Here is an 18,795-nt window from a genome sequence, read left to right on the forward strand (position 1 = left end):
GCCAGTGTTCAAATCTATCTCCTTACCTTAGCCCGATTCACAACAGTAAGCTTGTAATAATGTTTTATAATAAAATCAGTACTGGTGGATTTCTGCAGGAAATTCGAGCATGCAGCCGTTCGTGTTTGTGTCATTACTTCACATCTGTTTACATGAAGAAGGAGTTCCAGCTATAGGCTATATCATGTGAGGATGCTGCAGGTGACGGATCATTTATAGCCTTTTCTCACAGCAGCTGGAACAATTAAACTTATTTTCATGGCGGATTGTATGACAGATTAATGTTAGAGATTAGACTGTACAGAAATTGAAATCTACAGGTAACGCTAATACACACTAAATACACAGTCACGCAATGCTGATGATGTTAACATTAACAATTTGAGAACAAAGTATAACAATAATAACAATTTGCACGGTTTGATGTGATTCGAGCTAAGCGATCATTAGATTTAATCACCATTGGCAGCGCGATTTATTGTAATGCTTTTTTCCTCAGTTGGTCAGAACAAAAGTGGCAGACATGTTACTCCTTCAGATTACATTTTCCGGTGAAAATTCTTATTTTGGTCATACTTCAAGACTACAATCTGTGATTCTGAAGTACAGTGTCCACACCGGTGTGGTGACTGACAGCAAACATTAGATTCATCTGCGCTGACGAGCCGATGCACAACCCACATAAAGATAAATTCACAAATAACTGCAATTGCAGGTTTCAAACAGAGATGGCGACAAAGAGGTGAAACTTACAGACTACAGCTTTTATATTAATTTATATTTATAGAAAAGAAGCTCATACTATAGCTAGAAAATTTCAGAAAATTAATAGCAAATTACAGTTTAGAGATTACCTCAGATCTCTGAAATTGAATGAAAAAAAGTTTTTGCTCAAAACTAAATAAAATGAATTTGTTAATAATCACTGCACAGGAGAGACTTGGGGCCAGTTTCACAGACAGGGCTTAGGCTAAGTCAGGATTAGGCTTTATTTTAATTAGAGTATTTAAGTAGCTTTTATAAACATACTCTAGAAAAAAAAAACATTACTTGTGTGCATCTTGAGACAAAACAATGGCAGTGACATATTTTAAGATGTGTCAGTCCAAGTTGCTTTCTATTAAAACAGCTCAAACATGCATTTTAGTCTAGGACTAGCTTAAGCCCTGTGTGTGAAATCGGGGGTTGGTGTTGTTTCCAAATAAAATTTAAAAAAAAAAAAAAAAACCTCTGAAAAATACTTCACTAAGACACAGTATATTTCACTCACCTGGTTTTGTGTGTATCACTGTTGTTTCTCACAGGAGGCTGTTTAATGTCACACAGACACACTGAGGATTTATAATAATCAACCCTAAATCCAGCATAGAGGGGTTCAGTGAATGTGGTGTTGAATGTGTGTAAGTGTGTGAGTGTGTGTGTGTCAGAGACGCTGTAGAAGGACAGAGTGCCGGCCGACACATCCACATACACTCCTACTCTAGTAGAGGATGAACGATCGACAGGTATATAAGTGCTGTTCGTATTGTGACGGACATAGAAATTTGTATTAAAGCACTCCAGACTCCAGGATTTGTCATTCCATCCAAACATACAGTCTTCAATCAATCCTTTGCTGCTGATTCCTTTATATGTCACTGATATAACAGCACCTCTGCTCCATTCAGCCTCCCAGTAACAGAGTCCAGTCAGACTCTCTCGAGACAGAACCTGAGGATACTCATCAAATCTCTCTGGATGATCAGGATATGGCTGCTTCGTTCTCATATTTGTGATCTTCCTGTTTTCATCAGACAGGATGAGTTCAGTGTGTGCTGTGTTTGGATCCAGTGTGAGATCACAGGCCCCTGAACACAAGAAGACAAAAAATATTTCACTAAATGAGACAAATCAACATCAAAACACTAAATGATTGTGTGTGGAGACCTACATTTTTGTGGTCCTGCTTTAATTCTGAATTCTCCACAATGATCCACACTATAAAAAACAAACATGATTCATGATTAATTTTCTAAAGCTCAGATAAAAAAGAAAAAGAAACACATACATAATCTGTTCTGACACAAACTAGTTCACAAAAAAATGATCGATCATTTAGTCTGATGTTGTTCCAAACCTGTATGACTTACTTTTTTCTGTGGAACATAAAAAATAAATAAATAAATAAAAAATCAACTTGGGACACTTGGCTACAGTTAAAATGTCATGGACAATTTCTTTCAGGGACAACACCAGCGACACTTGTGAAATGGAGAGATCAAAATAGTCAGAAAATGGAGCAGAGAAAATCTGGGGCCAGATTTACTTAACAGGGTAAATTAGCGTGAGAGCGCAATTCCACAAATGCGCCAATGGGAGTGGCAATTTTTTGCGCGCGATCTACTGCTGACGAGCAAATTAAACAACACAGACAAAGTCACAATCATTTACATAATGACCAACACAATCTACCAAGAGCAGCGCAAATTAGCGTTGGGTCGCAAATAAGCAGAGCTGATGCTCTCATCAGGTGCGGTTCGACTCAGGCGCAACTTGTTACATGTAATCTGACAAACGCACACATATATAATATCGTTTGCCAAGCCATGTTGGCCTATATATATATATATATATACAGATTCATATATGGGGTTCAGGTTTGGTGAGTTTGCTGGCCAGTCAAGTACACCAAAACCATGGTCATTTAACCAACTTGTGGTGCTTTTGGCAGTGTGAGCAGGTGCCAAATCCTGCTGGAAAATGAAATCAGCATCTTTAAAAAGCTGGTCAGCAGAAGGAAGCATGAAGTGCTCAAAAATTTCTTGGTAAACGGGTGCAATGACTTTGGTTTCAAAAAACACAGTGGACCAACACCAGCAGATGACATTGCACCCCAAATCATCACAGACTGTGGAAACTTAAAGGAACACTCCACTTTTTTTTGAAAATAAGCTCATTTTCCAACTCCACTAGAGTTAAACAGTTGAGTTTTACCGTTTTCGAATCCATTCAGTCGATCTCCGGGTCTGGCGGTAGCACATTTAGCATAGCTTAGCATAGATCATTGAATCTGATTAGACCGTTAGCATCTTGCTCAAAAATGACCAATGAGTTTCGATATTTTTCCTATTTAAAACTTGACTCTTCTGTAGTTACATTGTGTACTAAGACCGGCAGAAAATGAAAAGTTGCGATATTCTAGGCCAATATGGCTAGGAACTATACTCTCGTTCCGGCGTAATAATCAAGGAACTAAGCTATGCTAAAAGTGGTACCGCCAGACCCAGAGATCGGCTGAATGGATTCGAAAACGGTAAAACTCAACTGTTTAACTCTAGGGGAGTTGGAAAATGAGCCTATTTTCAAAAAAAGTGGAGTGTTCCTTTAACACCGGACTTCAATCAACTTGGGCTATGAGCTTCTCCACCCTTCCTCCAGACTCTAGGACCTTAGTTTCCAAATGAAATACAAAACTTGCTCATCTGAAAAGAGGACTTTGAACCACTGGGCAACAGTCCAGTTCTTCTTCTCCTTAGCCCAGGTAAGACACCTCTGACGTTGTCTGTGGTTCAGGAGTGGCTTAACAAGAGGAATATGACAACTGTAGCCAAATTCCTTGACATGTCTGTGTGTGGTGGCTCTTGATCCTTTGACCCCAGCCTCAGTCCATTGCTTGTGAAGTTCACCCAAATTCTTGAATCGATTTTGCTTGACAAGCCTCTCAAGGCTGCGGTTCTCTCAGTTGGTTGTGCATCTTTTTCTTCCACACTTTTTCCTTCCACTCAACTTTCTGTTAACATGCTTGGATACAGCACTCTGTGAACAGCCAGCTTCTTTGACAATGAATGTTTGTGGCTTACCCTCTTTGTGAAAGGTGTCAAAGATTGTCTTCTGGACAACTGTCAGATCAGCAGTCTTCCCCATGATTGTGTAGCCTGGTGAACCAAACTGAGAGACCATTTTGAAGGCTCAGGAAACCTTTGCAGGTGTTTTGAGTTGATAAGCTGATTGGCATGTCACCATATTCTAATTTGTTGAGATAGTGAATTAGTGGGTTTTTGTTAAATGTGAGCCAAACTCATCACAATTAAAAGAACCAAAGACTTAAAGTACTTCAGTCTGTGTGCATTGAATTTATTTAATACAGGAGTTCCACAATTTGAGTTGAATTAGTGAAATAAATTAACTTTTCCACGACATTCTAATTTATTGAGATGCACCTGTATTTGCGCAAAAAATGATTTCAGATCATATTTAACAAAAAAAAAAGCTACAGGCTGCAGCTTTAAAGAGCATGCTGCAGGTTGAAAATTGTTTTTGAACTGAATATACAGTATAAACTTTTATGAAAATACCATATAAAAAGCTAATGCAGGATTTACAAGACACAAGGGCACAAATTTAGTAGATAAAGTGACCATTTCTTTGACTGTTTGTTTAAAAAAATCATCGCGTCATTGAATGTCACAAGGGCAAGTTGTTTGCCAGACTCTGTGCTGACTCAGAGTAGGTTGGTATTCAGTAGGAGCAGTCGTGAGTCAGTGTGTTTTCAGTAGTTTTTGTATTTCAATTTTGCACAAACTCCAGCCTGTCAGGACATCGAATCCACAGGTAACAAGAAAAAGGATGGTGCTATCTTCTGTGCCTGGGTCCGTTTTGTGCAGTTGAAGAGACGGGACTTTACTTCTTCATCTGCTTCGAATAATGTGGTGGTGTGTATCGTTCACTTTAGACCAGATTATCATCCCGGCGATATAATTCAACATTGGCAAAAGTAGTTCAACATTGTAATACTCCTGTAAAGGATGAAATGAGTAAAGCTGAAACACATCACAAAGACTGTGAACTATGTAGTACTGAATTGTGAAGTTAGAGCATTAAACAGTTTTTAACCAATTCTGTGTTCAGGACTTTTTGGGAGGAGCTAAAATGGTGGCTCGATGACGGACTGGAGCCCCCAAGCATGGCCCCAACCCTAACACTATAATAACTGTCAATGATGCACTAGAGCCACAGAGCATGGCCCTGCCCCTAACACTATAATAACTGTCGATGACGCACTAGAGCCACAGAGCACGGCCCCGCCCCAACACTACAGCTGATCGCCCGCTCAATTGCGAGTTACTGTCAGTACTGTTAGTTACTACAGCCTACATTTTGCTAGCTAGCTATGCTTTGGATTACTGCTATTCTCTGTACTACGATATCTCAAAGTCCCAGGTAGCTCGACATCAACTGGTGCAAAATGCTGCAGTCAAATTTCTTAATAGTCGTAAATATGATCATGCCACTCCCATTTTACAAGCTCTCCATTGGCTTCCAGTTCAGTTTAGGATCAATTTTAAAAAAAATAATAATAATATTTGTGTATAAATGTTTACATAACCTTAAATTATTTAATTTTAACCTTAAAAAATAAATAAACTTAAACTTTAAACTTAAACTTAAAATCTAATTATCTTGTTATTAAAATATGTGCTTGTAAAAAGTGTTTTTTCCAGCCGTGATCAGGATTTTACCATCTCCATCTGGTTTTGAGCCAGGAAAAACCTTGACAATGCTAGTACTGAGCGCTTCAGCGCTTCAGTGATGACAGATTTTTGTAAGTATATCACAAACTTGTGTTCAACACAGACCTTATTTCGGACATTTAACAAAAAAAACAATTGACTTCGAGATGATGGAAGTGCTAAAATTAGCGCTGCCCCCTAACAGTCAACTAAACGTTAGTCGGCGAGAAGAGGCTTAATCAACCAAAATTCTTTTAGTCAGTAATTAAAGTATGTCAGGCAGGAAATCCAATCGTTTGCCTACCATACTTCACTGAAAACTCTGCATATATATGGCCATAGACATTATAAATATATCTATAGAAAGCTTGAAATGTCTACTTTTTAAACAAAACAATTCGAATAGATAACAAATACTCTTGGATTATGTAATCTGTATGAAAGGTGCATTTCCCTCAAAGGCACGCCCATACAGATGGTGATTCAAACATAAACATCTTTGCATCTGACACTGACTCAGAAAACACTAGTTTATTAACAACTTAAAATGTCTCATTGCTATTTTTCCGATACATTCATAATCATTACTTTTGCCAGTGCTTTGTGGCAAGCTTCATGCTTGCACTTGTGCATGGAATAGGCTATATTAAATATTAAAGGTTCATTATGGTTTAGTATTCCCCCCAGTTTATATTTAAGTAATTCAATTCATATAAATGTGCGATTAGTTCACTAATGGCATAAATTAACAACTACTAGTCGACTAGAAAAATCTTTAGTCAGGGGCAGCCCTACCTAAATTGCAACTTGTGTTCAAGTTTTTGCCTGCAAAATACATAATCCCTGCACCTCTCTATTGTGCCATTGTTAAAGTTCTCGTATCACTTTATTTTTACAACATTGCACAACCATAATCTCCAGTGATCTGAATTCTTCTTGGGGTCTCTGGTTTGTACAAATCTCTAGTTTGTACATAACTTACACAAAAGATCTGAAACTGTTCTGTGAAGTCCCATAAAGTTGTTACAATGAAGAACCTATTCTATTACGCCCAATAAACAAAATAATACACTCTTAAAATAGCACCATATGACCCCTTTAATGACTACATTCAAATGGGAGTAACCAACATGTGATCAGATCACCTGAGGCAGATCTTAATACCAGGTGTTAAGTGGCCCTCTTATTGACCCACATACTTGAGTATCTGCAGTGAGCAGTCCTTCAATTTGTCAGAAAGCAGCTTCACTCCTGGATCTCCTGGGTGATTGTAGCTCAGATCCAGCTCTCTCAGGTGTGAGGGGTTTGATCTCAGAGCTGAAGACACATAACCACAGCCTTCCTCTGTCACCATACAGCCAGACAACCTACAGACACACACACAGAGATCACCTACAAACAGATATCAACATTATAACCAGCAGACTGTAAATCTCTCATGTGTTCTTAATACCTCAGTATCTGCAGCTGACAGTTTGGACTCTTCAGTCCTTCAGAAATAATCTTCACTCCTGAATCCTGCAGGTCATTGTTGCTTAGGTCCAGCTCTCTCAGGTGTGAGGGGTTTGAACTCAGAGCTGAAGACAAATAACAACAGCCTTCCTCTCTCATCATACAGCCAGACAACCTACAGACACACACAGATCATCTACAGACACACATCAACATTATGACTGGCAGACTGTAAATTATCTGTCATATGTTTGGGGCCCTGGAGGAGTTTTGACATACCCATTGTGCTTTTTTCATCGTTTTTATAGCAAAAAGTCAGATTACACTGTATTCGGCACAAACTGTGCTACAATAATGTGTGGGCAACATGTATGTACATGTTTGTATTTTGGAGAAAATAATGTTATGTTAGGGACGCTCAGATCTGCCTTTTTCGTCTCTGATACCGATACCTGGGTTTCAGTATTGGCCATTACAAGTATAATAATAGAAACAATGAATCAACTTAAAGAGAGTTTCACCATGTTAACTGTTGTAACTGAACACGACATGCAGTTTGAATGCTTAATGGAGAATCACTGACAGCCACAGCGGAGGGAAGCATTTGTGTGAACCTTCAGAAAACTTGAAATATAGTGCACAACATCTTTATGGTGCTTTTTAATGTTTTGTGGGGTTTAACAATAACACAGAATAGTATCAAATCAAATCAAAGCCTATTCATAGAGCACTTTATAAAAACAACAATTGTTTACCAAAGTGCTGTACAAGCATAATCAGGATAAAATAATTTACACATAAAAATAAAAACAATAAACAATAACCAAATCATAAAACATAAAAAAAGCTCTCATACTGAGTGAAACACCAGAGTATGAAAGTAGGTTTTAAGACTTGCTTTAAAAACAGAAAGTGTTTGGGCCTGCCTAACATGTAGAGCAGGGGTGTCCAACCCTGCTCCTGGAGAGCTACCATCCTGCAGATTTCAGAGTCTGCATTTTAAAAAATGGTCGATAAAAACAACTCAAAACATAAATAAAACTTAAAGCAGCAGACAGCCAGCCACAAACACTGGTGCCATGTTACGCACAATATAGGATTTGGATTGGTCCCTTCTGACCGATACCTGATTCAGCAAAAATGGCAGTATCGGAGTTGATACCCAGTCTGAGTATAGTGTGGTTATTGAAAAAACAGGTCACAAAAAAAACAATTATGTGTCCACAAGACTTTCGAGAACTGGCTCTTGTAGCTTAGAGTTTTTGTTTCAAAATTATGTGAAAAACATCCTGCCTACTCATTCACATAAAACTATATATTGATTTAAATGTCATGAGACACTTTTTGTTTACAAAGGCCATATAAGTAGAGGTGTGAATGATGTGAAAGTAGGCTATTTTACAATGAACACTTCATAATCTATCCAAAACAGGTCTACGAAATCTTGTTTACATATTCATATTACGTCTGTAACATATTGTATTCATGTTATATTATAAAGCATATATATGCAAATTTGCAGTTTAATACATTGCTTATGCAAAGCCATTTTATTTAGACATATATCAGTCGATTTCACTCATCTCAGTATAGCAATATAATTTGGGAAAAGCCAAACTAGTCAATGTGTATGTTCATTTAAAAATAGCATGTTTACTAATGTAAGTATGTGGAGCAAACAAAACCACACATCTGTGCCAGTCATTGACACAGAGACATGTAGGATTCATATTTATTCTGGTTTACTTACACTATTCCATATCATGATTAGAAGAAGTTGGATCTGTTGCTCCTCTACATGAAACTGAAACCAGTCATGCTCTTCTTCTGAGGTAAATTATTCCAGGATTATTTCTCACGGCATCCCAAGACGACGTAAAGTACATGAATCTGATTAAACTTGATAAGTTTTACTAAGTTGATGTGGGCATTGACACTGTTTGCATGGATCACCTCAGAACATGTGTTTGAATAGTGTGCGCATCTTTGTAGGCGTGTTCACATTAGCGGATCATAAGCTGACACAAGATTGACTGACATCTCTCTTTCCATACAGAATACATATTGGATTAGATCATTTAAAAGGAGACGCCTAGATGTTTATAAAGATATATTGTTCATGTCTTTGTGCTAAGTATTTAATGAGTTTTGTTTAATTTAAAAAATTTATGAGACTGAGATGGCAGAAAACACCCAGTTTTTTTCTATAATTTTACAAAAAGCACAATGTTTTGTTTTGATTGTAAGTGGATAGATACAAAATTAGACATTTTACAGTTTAAAAAGATGTATTGTTTTTATCTGTATGACCATAAATGACAGAGAATTTTAAGTCAATTTTGCTGCTTTTTGAAAAAAATCCAGCAAAACATGCCGGCGCGTTTGTTGACCCTAGAGCGTTAATACCTTAGTATGTGCAGCTGACAGTTTGGGCTTAGCAGTCCATTAGAAATAATCTTCACTCCTAAATCCTGCAGGTCATTGTTACTCAGATCCAGTTCTCTCAGGTGTGAGGGGTTTGAACTCAAAACTGAAGACACAAAACCACAGCCTTCCTCTGTCATCATACAGCCAGACAACCTACAGACACACACAGATCATCTACAGACACACATGCACATTATGATCGGCAGACTACAAATAATCTCTCATATGTTCTTAATACCTCAGTATGTGCAGCTGACAGTTTGGGTTTATCAGTCCATCAGAAATAATCTTCACTCCTGAATCCTGCAGATCATTGTTACTCAGATCCATCTCTCTCAGGCGTGACGGATTTGAACTCAGAGCTGAAGACACATAACCACAGCCTTCCTCTGTCATCATACAGCCAGACAACCTACAAACACACACATATCATCTACAGACACACATTAACATTATGACTGGCAGACTGTAAATAATCTCATATATTTTTACCTCAGTATCTGCAGCTGACAGTTTGGACTCTTCAGTACATCAGAGAGCAGCTTCACTCCTGAATCCTGCAGGTGATTGTTACTCAGATCCAGCTCTCTCAGGACACAGTTTGAGGATTGAAGAGCTGATGTAATAATTTCACAATCCTGACCAGTAATATTACAGCCAGTAAGGCTAAAAGAGATTAAATACAGCACAATAAGTTGAGGTTAATGGTGATTTTCCTTAAAGGGGCAGCAGTGGCCCCTTAAAAACTAGAAAGATATTGGATGAGTAAATAATTGACAATACAAAAATAAAATGGTCAAATATTGTGAAAATATGTGATCAAATAGAATATAATCCACAATTTGAAAACAGCATTTACATTTCAAAATGCTCTCCTCACTAGCGTTTTCCAAAAATTGTCTACACTGAATCATCTAAAATGCTTAAATCCCTCAACAGTGCCATATATTCCGCCAAGACCAAATACATTAACATTGTTATATATATATATATCATATTGAAAAACAATGTCATGAGCCCTTTAAAGATATTAGATACATTATTAATCATGATTTGTCAATTGTTAATAATTAACACTCACTGCGCTTTTCTGCAGTTGATCACAGCTGGTATCAGTCTTCTTCTACCCTCATCTGATGTGTTGTATTTTGTGGTGTCCAGCTCATCCAGCACCTCTTCTGACATCTGAATCATGTAGGCGATTGTTGAGCAGTGAGCAGGAGAGAGTTTCTCCTCTGAATGTTTCTCTGATTTCACAAACTCCTGAATGTCTCTGGACAGAGTCTGATCTTTCATTTCCAGCAGACAGAGAAACAGATTCATAGATGTATCAGCTGAGAGATGATAACGATTAAATTTATCTTTGATCTTGCCTTTAATGTATTGTGTAGTTTTCCTGATGCTTTCTGAGCTGTTCTCTGTGTGTGTCAGTAGATCCTGTAAGAGTCTCTGATTTGACTCCAGTGAGATGCCCAGCAGGAACCGCAGGAATAGATCCAGCTGTCCATTCTTACTCCAGAGGGCTTCATCTACTGCTGATCTTAGTAGATCATCCAGTGAGGCTTGATTCAATATGTAATATCTGAATTCATGCAGTGGCTCTTTGTTCTTGACCAAATGTGAGTAAAACACATAGAAAGCAGCAAGAAACTCCTGAATGCTCAGATGAATGAAGCTGTAGACTTTCCTCTGATGAATCAAAGATCTCAGTGCAAATCCCAGAATACACTGAGGCATCAGTGACATCTATGCCGCTCTCTCTCAGGTCCTCCTCATAGAACATCACATTGCCCTTCATCAGCTGTTTGAAAGCCACTTGAGCAAGTTTCACAATCACTTTTCTGTTAGACTTGAGGAGTTCTTTTGTTTTTTTCTCTTCATACTTCTGATTCCTCATGTTGATCTGAATCAGCAGGAAGTGGATGTACATTTCAGTCAGAGTTTGAGGGATTTCTGCACTCAGATCTTCTTTCAGGAGCTTTTGAAGCACAGTGGATGAGATCCAGCAGAAGACTGGTATGTGGCACATGATGTGGAGGCTTCTTGCTCTTCTGATGTGTGAGATGATTCTGCTGGCTTGATGCTCATCACTGATTCTCTTCCTGAAATATTCCTCTTTCTGAGGCTCATTAAATCCCTGAATTTCTGTCAGACGGTTGATGTATTTGGAGGGGATCTGACTGGCTGCTGCTGGTCTGGAGGTAATCCAGATGAGAGCAGAGGGAAGCAGCTCTCCTTTCATAAGCTTTGACATCAAAACACCCACTGATGAAGTCTCAGTCACATCAGAAACTTTCTGAGTATCTGAAAATTCATCTGAAAATTCTGTGATTCTGCTTTCATCCAGACCATCAAAAATGAACACAACTTTACTCTCCTCATAAATCTTTGAGTCCAGATCTTGAAGTTCAGGATGAAAGTCCAGCAGAAGCCTGTGAAGACTGTACTGATGATCTCGGATCAAGTTCAGCTCTCGAAATGGGAGCACAAACATGAAATCTACATCCTGATTGGCTTTTCCCTCTGCCCAGTCCAGAATGAACTTCTGCACAGAGACGGTTTTTCCAATTCCAGCGATGCCTTTAGTAAGAACAGTCTTGATCTGGTGTTTCTCCTCACATCCTAGTTCAGGTGAGGCTTTAAAGATGTCATTGCAGTAGATTGGAGTGTCTTGTGAGTGTTGTGTTCTGGCTGTTTTCTCTATCTGTAAAACCTCATGTTCTTCATTCACTCCTTCACTCTCTCCCTCTATGATGTAGAGCTGTGTGTAGATCCTGTTCAGGAGGGTTTCATTCTCTTGGAGTTTCAGTCCCTCAAATAATCTCTCATACTTGTTCTTCATGCTGGTTTTGTGTCGGTCTTTGACTCTCTGTAGTTCATCATTCACTGGTTGAGGAGAATCCTGGTCTCCAGTCCAATAATCTCCATAGACACTGCTGAGGGGAAAAAAACAAATGGTAAAAATATTAGATAATAAAGAATTTAAACTATAAACAAAATTAAAGTGTAAATCATTACAGATGGAATTTTGTATTTTTCATATATTTAATGTCTTATATCTTGACTCAGGGATCAAAGTTCATTTTTCATCATTGATTTGAGATAAAATCAAAAATAAAAACATCTCTCAGCGTGCATTTAAAGCAATTTTGCTCATGAATGGCCGTCTCCTAGTTTCACTCACTAGCTATAATTAAAATCACCCACTAGCTACATGTTAACACTCACATTGGGTCAGAGGTCACTGGTTCATCACTGAGATCAAGAGGATGATGCAGTGATTTGTCACTCTTCAGAGACACACAGCTGGGCTCTGGAGATGAAGCTCTCTGACTCCCTCTGCTGGAGATACAAAGAAAACATACATCAGTAACTTGATTGCTTTGAAATGCAGTTGTAGGAGAAAAAAAAGGCAACTGCTTGATGTTGTAAACTAAATGTACAAAGGAAGCAACAGATCACCCTTTCAAACCTTTCAACTTTAAGGACTTTAGTGAACAGAAACTCATCAGGCACATGCACTGAACTATTTCTGAAATCAGTTTGAGTTGGTGCTAGCATTATTAGTGTAATGACGCATATGACAACACATGATGCAGTTTTTAGCCCACTGGGGTCAGCAGAGGCACCGTCACTTGCATTTTTTCCTCATAATGGTGAAAAGAAATTAAAATACTCAATTTTTGTCATTCAGAAATCAGTAATACATCATTCAAAACTGTAAGTGGTCTACTTTTATGTGTGTACACTCACAATAACAACAAAACTTTATGTTTTTGTAAAATAAAGAAAACAATCAGAGTGAGCTTTCTGCCATCTCAGTCTCTGTGAACTTCTTTCTGAAACATGTTTAAAACATGAACTGAAACTCAGCGAATACTTGCCACACAGACATGAGAGACATGTCTTTAGAAAGCTTGAACACCCACGCAATACGCAACCTATTGACACATTTCCATGTGAACTATGCAAACCTGTAAATGCCCCCATCACCTCGATAAACAAATGATCAAGCTTCCTCAATCCTCTGCTTTTCATCGAGTTTGAAAGACACGCTGTGAGGCTTCTGAGGTAAATTTAAGTCACTTATGATGTGCATTTAAAAAAAAAAGGAAAAAGCACCAAACATGTTTTTACTCCAAACTTCATAACATCATAAGTGTTTGAAATAATTTCCATTTGGGATCTGAGGGGTTTTCTTATCACAGAATGAGGCAGACAGTATATTATTTTGAAGTATTCTATATATAACGAATGCTATGTCGATTAATATTGCATTATAAATATACATTATTCTTATGAAAATACCCGAGATGGCTTGAAGAACACAGATAAACCATATTTTTTCACAGTTGTGTTTATTGTCTTCATATTTAAAAAAGTCAAAATGTTTCTATCTTCTTTTTATTCAGCTACAGTGATAGCTTTATTAGGGAATTCCTGGAACATCATAAGTCATATTACTTTTGTAAGGACTTTGAGCTTTCAGTTCCCTTTCGATATGGTTCATTCATATTGCGTCAAAGACGCTATGGGGAAAACTACTTTTTCTCCTTTTCTGAAGCTTAAATTCAACAACGCAGTGCAACTGCACAAGCCAGAAGCTGAGCAGGGCTATGGGTGAGCCGATTGGCTTGGCAATCTGCAACTGCATGAACCTATGGCGATGCAGCGTAAGTGTATGAACCAATGGGTGCACTTCCCGCCATAGTGGGCACGTTGCCCCGTGGCATCTGCCAATATAAGTGACTCGCTTTGCTATAGAAATCAGATTTAATCTCCTTCAGCGACGATCTTCTTTCGTCACTTGTCACTCTTTGATGAAGCTTCTCACTGTCGAATGAGCCCTGCAGTGGAACGAGCGATTCCTGCAAGCAAGCAGTCCGGCTTCAGCAGCCTGCCTATCGGCTCTCCCATCGAGCGGTCTCAGCGCTGCACAGAGGTTTCTCGTTTCCCTGCGGTTATCCGGTGATTACTATGGTGATTTTCTGTGCTCTCCGCTGACTCTGCGGCTGAGAATATTCTCCTGCTACTATTTGGTGAGAATAGCAGAGCCCTGCTCAGATTCTGGTTTGTGCAGTTACACTGCGTTGTTGAATTTAAGCTTCAGAAAAGGAGAAAAAGGAGTTTTCCCCATAGCGTCTTCAACGCTATTGTTTTCATATCTGATACACATTGTGTATGTAACAAAGTTTACTCTATTCTTCTCCCAGTTCACAGGTTACTTACTTTTATGTATTTCAGGGAAAATTGATGAATTTACGTGATATAAATCCAACAGATACTTTGAATTGCGGTGCAAACTTATTGCGTGTTATAATGACTAATATGACTAATCATTTATAAAGGTGTTTAAATGACAAAACACATTCACTTTCACACATTTGACAATCAGAATATATCACATAATTCATGATATAGTTAACAAGTTTGTGAATATTCTGAATAAAAATGGAAAATGTGGTACATATCTGTCAGCTGCATGACGTGTCACCAAAGAATGAATTAATAATTTCTCTGGGGGCTCAGCTAGAATATAGAGCTCCCCCATATATAGAGCTCTCTTTGCTGGAGAAGGACATTCCCCCACCTCCTAGACTTTACAGTTTCACCTTGAACTTTGCTTTATTTCAGAGGTTGTCCCACCTGAGACTCATTTTAATTTTCAGTATAGCAGGTGAAACCAGGCCATTGTCTGTAATACTGGATAGAGTCTCACCTGGGGTCAGAGGTCACTGGTTCATCACTGAGATCAGGAGGATGATGCAGTGCTTTGTCACTCTTCGGAGACACACAGCTGGGTTCTGGAGATGAAGATCTCTGAGTCTCCTGCATCATTTTAGATGCAACTTTCTCTCTTTTCTCCATATTGAGGAACTGACACCTGGCCTGTATATAGAAATACATAAAACATGACAATATATCTATAATCTCTTCTTTATAAATGCACAAAAGACAGTTTCACTGGGTAAAATAATAATAAATTACCTTTTCACTTTAACCGCAGTGTGAAACATTCCTCTGATTTAGTCAAACAATGTGTGTCATGGTCAGGCAAACACGAGTCCTGTTGCTTTGCTAGTGAAACTCTAATGGAGAAAGAGAAAAATAAAGAGATGAGTTTAAAGGTGCTGTAAGTAGTATTTGAACTCCGCTGTTGGACATTGTTGATATTTGAAATCAACCCAAACAAACCTACCCCTGTCTTCATTGCTCCGCCTCCAAAACTCACACTCCAATCCTAACCACCCTGCTTCGAGTCGGCCTCAAACCCCGGCCTGATCGCTGCTGGAATAAGAGGCGAGTGCACAACCAATGACACTAAACACCTCATTCTCTAGCTGGCGTCAGTGTGCAGTAGTTTAACTGCAGAACTCTCACTATTTGGCCGCTGTCACACACGCAATGTGAGTGGATGTCTGTTTATCACAGCTGACATGCAACACAATGCTTCACGAAAAATAAAGCGCAGTTGATGAACGAACGACAAGGAAGCACAAAAAATAAACGTACAGTACACACGAGTAAATACAAACGAGTTCTTTGTTAGTCGCAAACAGCACAGCAGCTCCAGACAATCAAAAGCAAGTGTTACTCACATGAGAAGGAATCAAAGCAGCCTCCACGTCTGTTTTCAGGCCTTAGCTCTCTCCAGCGCTGGAAAGCTTTTCTAATATAAACACGGGTCCTAAAGATCTTGCCCAGTCATAAACCTTCATTCCAGTGATATTCTTTTGAGCTTTTGTATTGTGTCCCATCTGTCTGTCACGATTGAAGCTCCTGCACCAGATCTCCCAGCGGGCCAGAGGGAGCCCTGTCCCTAGTACTAGTTTCCATTTGGACTACATTTCCCCACACCCGCATACCTGGGACTGATCGCGCACGCACCTGACGGCCATCTTCCCATTTACCATACTCTATAAAACACGCACTCACACGCAGTTCTCTGCGAAGTCTTGATCAGCCACGGTTATCATTTCTGAGCGTTTATTCCTGTTTGTTTGCCTGTTATCGATTGGACTGTTATTCTGGACTATGATTCTTGCTGCCTGCCTTTTGACTGCCTGCTATTGTTTATCCCTGTCTGCTGCCTGCCTCGACCCTCTGCCTGTTACCTGGTTTATGATTCCTGTACTGCCCTTGTTGTTGAATAAACTGCAAATGGATCAACACACTTCTGAGTCGTTACACTGTCATTCTGCAGTTTTTTTTTTCTTATATTCAAATCTCCCTCTTGCTCGTTCTCTCTCCTCGACCGTCATATGCCCCCTAATGCTGATTGGTTACACGTTGTTGTTGGTGTCGGCCCGACTAACATTTATGCTTTTAATGTTTCAGTCTGGAATATTTTTATATAGATACAAAGAAGATATGATTTTTTATATACTAATTATTCCTGCGGTATAAAACGTTGTGAAAGGAGTCCCTTGTGTTTGCTGTAGCCGCAGGGCCCCATGTGTGCACGAACTACACATTCTGCTCCTGCCATTCTTGATTTGACACTTACTCGTTACATCAGAAGAAGAATGGCATCTACGCTAATATTAGTCTCTCTGTTTATCCCGAGGTTTACCGCAGTCAGCCGTATCCGGACCGTATCCAGGTGAGATCGAGGACCTGCGCCTTGACACAACGACAACGCAGCTCTGAAGTGTCAGCAGAGATTGTGTCAACTAGATCTACGCCTGTGAAGGCCTCATCGACACGACAGCGAGTGGCACAGATTCCCACCAAATCCGTCCCATACCGGCGTGATGAATACGATCTTCAACTAGATGGAACTGGAATAAATACTTTGACTGTTGCGATCCCAATCAGATTTATGATAGCTGCCTGAATCATAATAAAGCACTGTTCGCTGTTGGCCAGAGGAGAACTGGCCCCCCGACTGAACCTGGTTTCTCCCAAGGTTTTTTTCTCCATTTTAACACCTGTTTGCCACCTGATGTCACCTGTTGGAGTTTGGGCTCCTTGCCGCTGTCGCCTTTGGCTTGCTTAGTTGGGGACACTTGATATTTGATATTCAACAGTGCTTTGATCTGCCTGCATTGACACTATTGTATGAGAACTGAACTGTTTTCTCCAGAGCTGATATATAGACAAATTAACTAATTATTGATTTTTACAACAGAATGAATGAATGCTGAATTTACTTAAGCTGGACAATGATGCCATTTTCTTCTAGAGCTGCTATGCAGCAAAAAAAATATACCAGTTATCACTGTAAAGCTGCTTTGACACAATCTGCATTGTGAAAAGCGCTATATAAATAAAGGTGACTTGACTTGATAACCCTGGCAATAGATGAGTGATCTTGAAACAAGACCCTGTCATCGTCCAATCTGACTCTCATATGCTAATGTAATATACTGTATTATAAACTTGACAGATTATTTTTATAAAACGTAGTTTGATCACTTTCTTAAAAGATTAGGGCAATTATCAAACTTTGATAAAATGCTATTTAATTTTCCAATAAAAGATAATACATTTTGATTTTGACTCATTATATATATATATATAATATGATCATGAATTTCCTGCTGATGATTAATTATACAAATAATGACAGTAAACGATTCAATTTAATTCTCTTTTGCTCATGTCACTTACAGTTTAAGCCTGACACACTTTTTCACTTGGAATTATATGCAATGTAATAATAAAAATTCTTATAAATTCTTATAAAATAGGCCAATATGATATACTTCAACGCTGTAAAAAAAATAATATAATTATAATATAATTGAATACAGTCTGATCAAACCCACAAACCTTCATTTCATATAAAGGAAGTGCCTTTGACTATCTTTGTGTACAAAAAAAAAAGAAAGGTGGTTTAGTGGCCATTCTGTTTTGCAAACAAAACCGAGCCATCAAATAAGCCAAAGATACACGGATCTAAAGCACATGCGATAATAATACACACACGACATGAAATCAGAAGCAAATAACTGACCGTAAAGTGTAATATTTGTGAGAGTCTCCGAAATGGCGTCTTCTCATCCATTAAATTTAAACTTTTGCTTTCGATCCAAGTATTTCCTTTTCCTGAAGGGGTCAGTTGGGCGTTCAGAATGAGTTTGTCCTTCACGTCAGAAATAGCGCAGGAAATGCGGGGAAAAGAAATATAGAAGTGTGTAAGAAATACGCGAACTTCACTTACCATACTGCATCAGCACAGGAGCTGTTACCAGCACTGATCCTTGCCGTTTTTTTCTACAAAATTTAATGTATCGCATTGGGTTCCCACATCCATCGTTCAAATTATATATCACTATAATGATCTTACATGAAACAAAATAACGAAAAGATATATTACTCTCTGTTACTATGGTAAAAGTTAGTCGTTCGTCGTTAAATAAAAGTTCCCTCAGAAAAGCTCCTGTCAGACTCCCTGCGCGCGCTGCGTGATTGACGTTTAACG

General features: G+C 38.7%; 1 protein-coding gene across 1 annotated transcript in view; it reads right to left on the bottom strand.

Moving 5' to 3' along the window:
• The window catches only part of LOC127517839 (uncharacterized), a 29,620-nt gene extending 11,106 nt beyond the window's left edge, over positions 1-18,514 (bottom strand). The window contains 13 exon segments of the mRNA XM_051903984.1: positions 1,271-1,847; positions 1,931-1,977; positions 6,689-6,856; positions 6,943-7,116; positions 9,348-9,521; positions 9,607-9,780; positions 9,861-10,034; positions 10,450-11,067; positions 11,069-12,304; positions 12,597-12,710; positions 15,088-15,257; positions 15,357-15,457; positions 15,568-18,514. Coding sequence (XP_051759944.1) covers positions 1,271-1,847; positions 1,931-1,977; positions 6,689-6,856; positions 6,943-7,116; positions 9,348-9,521; positions 9,607-9,780; positions 9,861-10,034; positions 10,450-11,067; positions 11,069-12,304; positions 12,597-12,710; positions 15,088-15,236 — 3,605 coding nt within the window. The 5' untranslated portion in view covers positions 15,237-15,257; positions 15,357-15,457; positions 15,568-18,514.
• Positions 18,515-18,795: the final 281 nt, after the last annotated feature.

Source organism: Ctenopharyngodon idella, chromosome 1 (assembly GCF_019924925.1).
Source record: "Ctenopharyngodon idella isolate HZGC_01 chromosome 1, HZGC01, whole genome shotgun sequence".
Taxonomy (NCBI): Eukaryota; Metazoa; Chordata; class Actinopteri; order Cypriniformes; family Xenocyprididae; genus Ctenopharyngodon; species Ctenopharyngodon idella.